At 39.4% G+C, this 10,931-nt stretch overlaps 1 protein-coding gene across 10 annotated transcripts in view; it reads left to right on the forward strand.

Moving 5' to 3' along the window:
- The window catches only part of SESN3 (sestrin 3), a 58,200-nt gene extending 49,355 nt beyond the window's left edge, over window positions 1-8,845 (forward strand). For all 10 annotated transcript variants that reach the window (XM_025197883.1, XM_025197878.1, XM_025197882.1 and 7 more), the window contains 3 exons: window positions 5,045-5,235; window positions 5,765-5,909; window positions 7,311-8,845. In XM_025197883.1, coding sequence (XP_025053668.1) covers window positions 5,045-5,235; window positions 5,765-5,909; window positions 7,311-7,397 — 423 coding nt within the window. In that variant the 3' untranslated portion in view covers window positions 7,398-8,845. The remainder of the gene's footprint in view (window positions 1-5,044; window positions 5,236-5,764; window positions 5,910-7,310) is intronic.
- The last annotated feature ends 2,086 nt before the right edge of the window (window positions 8,846-10,931 follow it).

A 10,931-nucleotide genomic window follows, 5' to 3' on the forward strand; every position in this document is an offset into this window, starting at 1 on the left:
GAGGTCTTCTTTGTCTCAAAGACTAATGCTGTTAGCACATGCTGTACATACAATGTGTCACATTTTTAAGTGTCCCCTGCTCTGAAAGACTAAGTCTGAGAGTTTCCCCAGACTTTAAACTTTTCAAAAAAATAAAGATCTTAATTGTGTGACCATAGCCATTTTGAAGCCTTTAGCTAAGCGTAGTATTTCTTTTGAGTTGGACAAAGGATTCTCTTCTTCATCATGCAACCTAGTTTGGTTCTAATCCTTGCCTGGGGTTCCTAAACATTCCTTTAATACAAATAGAGAAATCATAGCAAGGAAGGCCATAGGTAGAATAAATCACTGATTAATAATGTCAGCTTGCCTTCATGGGACTCCTAATATAAATGAATTGCAAATCATGGCAAAACAAATCTTAAACCAGGTCAGAATGTTTCCAGAAAAAGGAAAGTAGGTGCAGTGCTAGCAAAGTAGGTGCAATGTTAAAGGAAAATTCCATGGTCATAGAATGATCTCAGCTGCAGTAAAGGAGATGCACCATCTCTGTCAGCAGCTGTATTTAGCTCTATACTAGTGTTAGCTGATCAGGACAAATTATTCCTGGACTCTTTCATATACTTTTGGGATGGACTAAACCACACTTCTGGGTTGATTAAGTAAGCAATATCTCAGTAATCTCTGAACACTGCCAAAAGGTTTGCATTTTAAAGTTGGCTTCTGTAGGATCAAAATACTACTGACTTTTCTAGGAACCATAGGTTCTTTGGAGAAAAGGCTAATAATTGTCATTGGCTTGGTACTATATTACCTGCATTTAGAATTGTTCCAAAGAGCTTTACAGAAGGTTATGTTGAAATTGAAGGTCAAGATCTTATTCTGCTGTTTTATATATAAATAGAGAATAAGAGAATCCCTGCCTGAGACTCCTTTAAATTTGAAGCAGTGGCAGGTCAATATGATGCTGCTCAAACACTGCAGACTGAATCTTTCAAACTACATCTTGGAAAATGACAAAAAGGACTGATCCAAGTAATATCTGTAAGCAACAGCTTTTCTACTTCCCAGTGCTTCTGCTCTACCTCAGAAATGGCTGCTTTGGAAAGCTATAGATATGGTATTTATTTATAGATTGTGGAGTTGGAAGGGACCACGAATGATCATTGTGTCCGAACCCCTGCCCCAGGCAGGAAAGAGGATTGAGGTCAGATGACCCCCAGCCAGGTGCCTATTAAGCCTCCTCTTGAAGACCTCCAAGTTAGGTGATAGCACCACCTCTCTTGGCAGCCCATTCCAGATTCTGGCCACCCTTACTGTGAAAAATTTCTTCCTAATGTCTAACCTGAATCTACTTGTACCCATTATTCCTAGTTACTCCTAGGGGTGCCCTGGTAAATAACACATCTCCAATTCTTTGTTGTCCTCCCTTGATGAATTTATAGGCAGCTACAAGGTCTCTCCTCAGAAGTCTCTTGTGAAGGCTGAAGAGATCCAGATCACTCAACCTCCCTTCTTAGGGTCTTGCACAGAGGCCACTAATCGTATGAATGGCCCTCCTCTGAACCCTCTCCAGATTCTCCACATCCCTCTTGAAGTGCGGCATCCAAAACTGGACACAGTACTTCAAGTGCGGCCTGACCAATGCCACATAGAGGGGGAGCATCACCTCCCTCGATCTATTGGTCATGCATCTGCTAATGCATGATAAGGTGTGATTGGCTTTGTTAATGGCTTAATTACACTGCCGGCTCATGTTCATCTTGGAGTCAACTATGACTCCAAGATCCCTCTCAGCCGCTGAGCTGCTGAGGAGGTCATCCTCCAACCCATAGGTGTGCTGGAGATTCCTCCTTCCTAGGTGGAGTACCTTGCATTTGTCTTTGTTGAATTGCATCCTGTTTCATTCTGCCCATTGATCCAACCTGTCCTGATCGGCCTGTATCCGCTCCCTGCCCTCCAGTGTTTTAACTTTGCCCCATAACTTGGTGTCATCTGCAAATTTGGACAGGGTGCTCTCCACACCCCTGTCCATATCGCTGATGAAAATATTATATAACACTGGTCCAAGGACCAAACCCTGCAGGACACCACTGCCCACCTCCTTCCAAGGCAAAAATGACCCATCCACCACCATTCTCTGGGTGCGGTCCCTAAGCCAGTTGGCCACGCACCTGACTGTAAGCGTCCACTCCACAGCCTGCTAGCTTCCTTATGAGAACAGGATGCAAAACTGTATCAAAGGCCTTCTTAAAGTCCAGGTAGATGGTATCTGCCTCAGCTCCTGTGTCAAGGCAGTGTGTGACGTGGTCATAAAAGGCTATAAGGTTTGTCAGGCAGGATCTACCTGTTACAAACCCGTGCTGATTTCCTTTCAGCATCATTTCCCCTGCTGGGCCTTCACAAATGTGCTCTTTAATGATTTTTTCCAGTGTTTTCCCAAGGATAGAGGTAAGACTGACTGGCCTAAAGTTACCCAGCAAATCCCTTTCTCCCCTTCTTAAAAATGGGCACCACGTTGGCCCTTTTCCAGTCCTCGGGGACCTGTCCGGAGCACCATGAGTGCACAAACAGCCATGCCAGCGGCTCAGCTATGACACTGGCCACTTCCTTCAGCACCTGTGGATGGAGGTCACTGACTTGTACCCATCCAGCCTGTCCAAGTGCTCCTTAACTAAGTCAGCACTAACCATTGCCAGTCTGTGCTGACTTAGTGCATAACATGAACACCAAAATAGAATATATGCCTTCTTTTTTGCAAAATAGAATTAAATAAAAAAGATTTTCCAAGAATTGTCTGCATAGAGCCGGGACAGATCCTAATCTTCAGGTGACTTCCCTTCCCTTCTTTGCTTAACCAAAGCTGAAATTCTAGCTGCTATTGAAGACTGGTCTCCATAGGTAGATCTATGATTTTGAAAAGAGCTAAAGAGTCTCCAAGGTTGTGAAATAGGAGGAGAGACCAGGAGCAGCCCTCAGACAGAAAAATTGCCCTAAGAAAGGTTAGCTTGATTAATAGTGTGTCAATCAAGATCCTTTAAGAATAAGTCACTATTGTTAACACCTTTGGAGTGAAGAACGATGAGCCATTATTTGCCTGTGAAGCAAAGTAGAATCATAGAAAATTAGGGTTGGAAAGGACCTTGGGAGGTCCAACCCCCTGCTCAAAGCAGGACCATGCCCAACTATATCATCCCAGCCCAGGCTTTGTCTAGCTAGGTCTTAAAAACCTCCAAGGATGGAGATTCCACAACCTTTCTAGGTAACCTGTTCCAGTGTTTTACTACTGGAGTGAGTTCTTAATAACTAACCTAAACTTCCCTTCCTGCAACTTTAACTACTATTCCAATCAGAAAAATAGCTTCCTGCTTCATAAATACACCCCAGTTTTGGGGGATGATTTTTTGGGGGAAAGGTTTATACATGAAAAAATGTGGTAATATCTTAATGAATAGCTTCCAATTAGAACAAGCTTACTGGCCCTGGGTCCAGATTCATAAGGGGATTTAGGAAGAAATTAAGGGTCTGAATCTAAAAGTGTAATTTTCCAAGGCTAGGGTCAGAAGTTGCACATTAAACCGGTTTAAGTGATGAGAAACTGGTTTAAACCTGTAACAGAACATAAGTTCAGTGCTGGGCTGGGCTGTCCACTGGAACAGAGCAGGGTTGGCCCCACCCCTCTTCTTCCTGGCCAGAGCACTATCAGGGACTGCAGCAGCTGCCAGGCTTCCCACCCCCCCACCCCAGCTGCTCACCCAGTGCAGGGACCCTGCATCTGGCCATGCCCCCCACCCTGCTAACTAATGCTGAGAGGTGTCTGTGTGGGTCTTCAATTTCACTGGAATAAAGGCAGACAGCTAGTGGCTTGCAAATGCACGCTACAGATAAGAGCTTGAAACAAATTAAAGAGATGTTTTCTTTTGTAGGGCTTGATGGACTGATAAACTTTGTTCTGACAAGCAACCTGCTGGCTGCAATCTGTCAGTCTTCAGAGAAAGGTGTTAGAAATGACCTGCTTTGCCGACAGTATGAAGGAGGGAGAGGGAGCTTGAAAAGCTCAGTATCATCAACAGATGCAGAGTCTGGCAATGTTCTCTGCCCCTTGAACAGTGAGCTGGGAAAAGCCTGGGATGGTGCAGGCAGGATGGGGGTTTAAACCCCTCCCTAATCAGAGCGTCCTGCCAGGCAGGGCCTGACCATGCTCCCCCTCAGCATTATGGAAGGGAGGGAGGGCTGCTTTAGCGGCCCCCCCCTGCTTCTAGCCTGAACCACTGTAGGCATCTGCTTGCATTTTTGGAATGAAAAGGGAATGAATTTCCACCTCCAAATTGGTTCAAGCTCCGCAAGTTAAACTAACCTGCAAAGATTGAATCAACTCAGGTTCTGGCTTTTTGAACATCTGTCCCTAGCCCAAATGCCCAATTATTCCATTTGAATGTTTGTGCAGCTCCCAGATCAGTATGCTGGTTATTGTAAATCCAGTCCTAAAATGCCTGACTTTTCCTTCTGTGTTTCCATAGGGAACTTTTAAACTTTTAGAGCCTAGTTCAGGACTGTAGGTTCCACTATGGAGGGTTGGTGCTTGGATGTTAGATGTCTTGTAACACTGAGGGCACATCTACATGTGCGCCATTAGTCATTTAGTACTTGCTTAAGCAAGTAAGCAGCATTACTGCTCAGACCCAATGCTGCACAGGTTTTTTCCCCATACTACAGCACAGTAGCAATGAGCTACTGCTCAGTAGCTCGTTGCTACTCCGCAATAGCATCAGCATCACAGTTCGTGCCCACAGACGCTACGTCACTATTGCAATGAGCTATGGTGACAGCATCTCATGTAGATGCGCCCTGAATGTCTTAACATTTAAGTCCTTTTGTTCTGCGTCCAGTGACTAAACCTGACTTTATCAGGGAGCATACGCTGATTAAAATCCGTAAGTTGACAAATTAATAACAGAATGCTTTTTTTTCTATTCTGTTTCTCAGTCTTCACCATAGGGAGAAACAAATGAGAAAGTCACCATTTTGTATAGTCTTATGTCATGTGTTTCTTTTATTCATTTAGGACTATACCTGGGAAAATCATGGCTTCTCTCTTGTGAACAGACTTTATTCTGATATTGGGCATCTCCTGGATGAGAAGTTTCGAATGGTCTACAACCTCACTTACAACACTATGGCTACACATGAAGATGTTGACACAACAATGTTAAGAAGAGCTTTATTTAACTATGTCCACTGTATGTATGGAATCAGGTACGTAACAAACTTGTCTTAACTAGTGAGTACATTTTAAAGCTTTTGAGTACAGTATGTACATTGGACAGGAAGTTACTAGATTTTGATCACATGTAGAGCAGCGCTTTAGAGTTGGTGTTTATGCTCAGAAAATAAATGTGGTGCCTAAGTTTTGAAATACCAGTGGACTTTGATACAAATTGTGGCGTATTTGTAGGGTTCTTAGTGTAACTTAATTGTTTTCTACATTTAGACAAAATGTAGTTGTTCTGTGGCTCAAATAAGCTTAGAATTCACACAGAAATCTGTCTTCCCTCCCCTTGTAATCTCCCCCTCTCTCCCAAAACTTCAGACAAAAGTTTTCCCTTTTTCAGAGACAGGGAAAAGTTAATGCCATGTTCTTAAAGCTTTTAGAAGGCCAGTTGCCTTTGTTTTAGTCTGAGTCCAGATTGCTTATAATTTCTGAATGTAAAAGCTGGTAAAAAGAAATTTGACATTTTCAAAGGTGTATTCAGAAGAGAGACTTGGTCTGCCTTCCTTTGTTTAGGTATGATGACTATGATTATGGCGAAGTTAATCAGTTACTTGAACGCAGCCTGAAGGTTTACATTAAGACAGTGACCTGCTACCCAGAGAGAACTACCAAGCGCATGTATGATAGTTACTGGCGTCAATTCAAGCACTCAGAGAAGGTGAGTGTTTCATAGCCAAACGTTTCACCAGAAACCCCTGTCATGTAAAACAGGGGAAGATGATGAGGAGGCTCGCAAAGAGATGAGTTTCTGAGAAAGTTAAACTTTTTAACAGTAAAGTTAATATCCAATTAACTAACTTATGTGGCCATGCTATACAGTACTTAAAGAAAGTTTAGAGAATTAAATGCCACTGTTGAGAGAACACTTTCTCAATGATCAGACCATGGACCTTAGAGACTTCTAAATGAAACTGAATCAGCAAGAATGAATATAGAAAAATTATCAGACTGGGATTGCTAACATAGTCAATTGTTCTGAAACTTTTAGACTCTTCAAGTGAGTTCATTATTTACATCATGTGTCCTTATGCTGTTTGCAGTCAGTACAGGATGTTGGCATTTGTAAAGCTATTGTCTGCCTTTTAATATAAACTGCATATAAACTCTTCTTTCATGAAATATCATGAATGTGCCCATGACCATTGTGTTTGGTTATAATAAACAAAGTCTTTTATAGGTATTAGCATAAAATAAAGCCCAGCTTCTGTCCTTTCTATAATCTGCATGCTCATCTCACCACCAATGTACATGTCTTCAGTCATGAAATTTTGATCTTTGATGTAAATAAGCTTTCCTGAGGTCCAGTAGCAAACTAGGATAAAGCCGCTATTTGGTCTTCCTTTAAGTGCTATGATCTCATCTCAAGAAAAGCCAAGCTGGTCAGTACATGGATGAGGGCCATAGTATATAAGGGGTGCCTAGGAACTGCAGGGTACCTGCAAGGTAAGTGGTTTTTGCACAGATGCCCCTGCATAATGTTGGGTTGTGCTTCACCTTTCCAAGGCACTTGCATAGCCTGGCCTTGACACTAGGGGCTTAGGTACTGATGTATACATTTTTGGTTAGGTAGATACCCTTTTTTACTTTTTTTTTACCTGGCTCAGTTTTCCTTGCAGTAGTTTCCTAATTGCGCTTTTCGTAACCGATTTGACTGCTGTTCCTATATTTTATGGTATGTTACATGTGGATTTGTTACATCAGACTACCTGGAAGCAACAGAAATGTAGTCTTCCACGTCATGGTGAAAAGGTTTTCTGTCATGATCATCATTGCTGTACAATGTTAATTTGCTGTTGCTTCTGTTAAGTCAGATGGAAGACTACTAAAAGTTGTGATTATGACCAGTTACCTGGGACCCCAGAATGTCAAACAAAATTGACATACTAGATATCTGGAGAGGACCTGGTAGCCCTTCAGTTGTGTAGGCTGCAGGAATGTAGCCGTTACTTTTTCAGGCATAAATCTGAAGCAATTGGGCAATTAAATAGTGTTGAATAAATACTGCTTGAGAAATGTAAAGCCAAGTAAATATATTTAACTTTTATTTTTTTTAAAACAGGTCCACGTAAATCTGCTATTAATGGAAGCGCGCATGCAAGCAGAACTTCTATATGCCCTTCGTGCCATAACTCGTCATCTGACCTGAAGCATTCGTAGGGAGAGGGCCGAGAAATACTTAACAATATGTAAAGACCTTTTGAAATAGATACACACCAGACGCTGTTTGTGATGTAGCATCAGGTTATTCAATTCTCTAGTGTCAAAGTTTAGCCGTGTTTTTGACGGCTGTAATGTGCAATGACGTGTTTTTATTTTCTTGATGCTTAACATTACTAATGATAGCAAAAATAACACTGAGGAGCACTAGTCCTACATTTTTTTTTCTGGTTGGATTTCTGGACACTGGTCAAAATCCTGAAAACAGGTTGTTTTACTTCAGCGCTTTGTTTTGCTCACAGAAACAAAGCACTTGCATCTTGATTTTTTTGTTTCAAGCAATCAGTTTTCAGATTAATGGAATCCAGCAATGGATCTTTTTTGAATGTTCTGAAAAATCTTAATACTGTGTCATAAATCTAGTAGAGAGAAGCATGCGCTGTGTTAAATGAATTGCCCACTGGATTCTTGGTTGTCTCCTGGAGACTGTTTATCAGGCACTGTTCTTACTACAACAGTTGAAGGTGATGTGAAATGTGATTCAAACGTTGTCCATACTCTTAATGTGAAATTAATCATGATAAATTCCACAGCATGCTACTGAAATGCAAAGTTCAGCTATCTTCTTTCCTCTTTCCAAAAAAGAGGTTTCACAATTAATTTTAGCTGTACATATTATGTTCCAATCATGCATAGCAATCTTCTTACTGAGTCACCCTCTGTCAAATTCTTTACATTATCTGTTCTCATCATAACATTGCTTGCAATTCCCTTAGTTGGCACCTGTACACTTAATACACAGACTGACCAAAAATTTGTATTTGCGCTCTCCTTTGTCCAGTCCTTTTTTTAACGTAAGGAAAGCAAAGGAAGGCTAACATAGTTGTTTTCTTTTCCTATTGGATGTATAGAAATTTATTACCCATAATTTCTTTCATAGTGTGAATGTGTTAATATTCAAGTTAAAAAAATTGTGTTTCTATGCATTAATGTGAGTGAACAAAAGAAAAGTGCAATATTTAAAAAGAAAGCAAGCTTTTCCCTGTTACATCACTACTAAAGTGTCCTTTCTTTGAACAGCCATAAAGAAATGTTTAAAACCAAATTCCTTTATGGTCTGAGGCTTAGCATTTTTGCTCCAGCTTGTACAGCTTGAAGCAATCTGATATTTAGATGCCAAAGCACCCCACAAATAAAGCCAATTTGGACAACTGGTAATTTTGGGGAAGGGAAGAAGTAAGCTGCCAAAAATGTCACATTTCTGCATTATTTTGTTGCTTGACTAGATTAATTTTAAGAGCACAAAATTTCAGTGTTTATAGCTTTACTTTGTATTATGTTTAATGACCAGTGAAGTGCCTAAAGAGATGCATAAATTTACCCAGTAGGAAACAATTGTCACTGCTAAATCTTTTTTTTTTTTTTTTTTTTTTTTGGGGGGGGGGGGGGGGGGGGGGGGGGGGGCAGAGGGAGGAAGTTTTCCTTTTCTTTCTTTCTTTTTTTTAACTCTGAGGGTGACTTTATTTTGCTTTTACATGCATAAAATTAACAGGTTATTTAAAGTTGCATTGAATTGTAAAAGACGATATAGGAAAAAAATTTCCATTGAAGACTGCAGAATAGGTTTTTAGTTTATGACTAGTCATTTTTAACATTTTTCATTTGAAAAAAAAATCATGGACCATTATGCTATTAAAGCTAGTTTCCTGTCTCCTTTCATTTTCTAATAACTTGCTATGACATCACATATTGGGTTTTTTGCTTTAGCTGTCTGTTCCAGATTGGAAAAGTAAATGATTGTACACTTTATACATTGTTTCTGCACTTTTGGACTGCAGACTATTTGCATGAAAAACCTTGTGAGGGAGAAATTAATAAAAATTTTAAAGTTTAGGGTTGGTTATTTAAGGACTATCCAACAAATTGTACATCAGAATCCCTTCTGTAGGAAACATTGCATAAACCATAAAATGTATTTACCTTGTTTAGCTAACTACAAAGACTATTCAGAAGTGTTGAGAGGCTCATATGTATACACTTAGATTTTACTTCTTTCTAATTTATAATCCTTTTTTTTTTCTTTACTGTAGTGGCTGTACCTAATGGTTTTATGCTTGGAAATATTCTCTCTTCTAAGAGATGTTCTTTCAATTAGTAGTTTGACCTTTTAGTGATGGAATCTGTATAGTAATACTAAATTAAACTCCTCCAATATAAGAAGCCAGATAGTTCTCAAAGCACAGTTGAACTTTTGGAAAGAAGGTGAAACTAGATTTAGGTAACAACCACTTAGTTTCTCTTCAAAAATGCAAGGGTTTTAGAGTAGCTTTGAGTTTTAATTGTGAAAACGTTAGTGCCTTTGCTTTAGATTTTCCCTATAGAATTTCCTTTACCTTTCCAGCTGAAATGCCTTCTCAGCAATTTATGTGATTAGACTTGGAAATATATAAACTATAAGTGAATTGATTTTTTTTCCATCAAAGTACTAGTGAATCAATAATAGTGAAGAAATAAACTTGATTTTAGAAGGCGCCATATTTAATCAGATATGGCCCATGTCACATTCCAAGTTAGGAAGTGTCATTTTACAACTAGTTTGCTGTAACTTTTTCTATATAAAATGCAAACTTGAAAGTTACAAAGCTGTTTTCCAGGTGGTGTTTTTCAGAGTATAGCATTTACTATGTAATGATTTATAGCCTAGCTTTTATACTCAAAATGTGATATTTTTAAAATTATAGATGTTTGTTAAAGTTATACGATTATACCGTATACTTTACCTACACTTTAGGCTCACATTGTGCCAAATTTAAATGTGCAAATGTTTTGTTGAGGAAACAAAAGCATGTGTGAATGTGAATCCTCAAACTTCATTGCTTATTAACTTCCATTGTCAAAAATGTACCTTAATAATTCTTGGAGGTGTAGGCTCAGATACTGTCTCTTTGCTGTCCCTTGATGGGCTTTGTTTACCAGAATTAATATTAGTCACCAAATCTCAGTCTTCACTAAGATAAAACTAAAATGTATTGTCTCCTTTTCTGCTGAAGAACAAGTACAGAATGTGCTTTATTGCTTTTTTAAATTTGTTTTTCTATAAGGAAGGCAAGTGGAAAATTACAAATTGGAAAAGGTATTTGCATTAGCTCAGTATTCTGTGAAATATAAAACTGGCAGTTGAACATCATGGGATTATAGTCATGCAACAGCAGAGCCCATTTTAATCTAAATAAGACAGGATTGATGCTAACAGCAGGCTGTTGAAACTGTTGTAGAGCCCCACAGGAACTGATTTTTGAAATTTTTCCAAAGTTCACTGAAATCAGACAAGAAGACAGATTCTGCAGTTAGAGTGTACACAGAACCAGCATAAAAATCAGAAAGAATCATGCTCACATTTTTAAAATTGCAAAAGTGTCCCCATCAGCTTTTACTCTGCAAAATGTTGTAGCAACAGGAGACTTAGAAATATATAGCAAATCTAAAAAATTATGTATTTTGGGCTACTTACAAACTATAAGCC

Source organism: Alligator sinensis, unplaced genomic scaffold (assembly GCF_000455745.1).
Source record: "Alligator sinensis unplaced genomic scaffold, ASM45574v1 scaffold116_1, whole genome shotgun sequence".
Lineage (NCBI taxonomy): Eukaryota > Metazoa > Chordata > Crocodylia > Alligatoridae > Alligator > Alligator sinensis.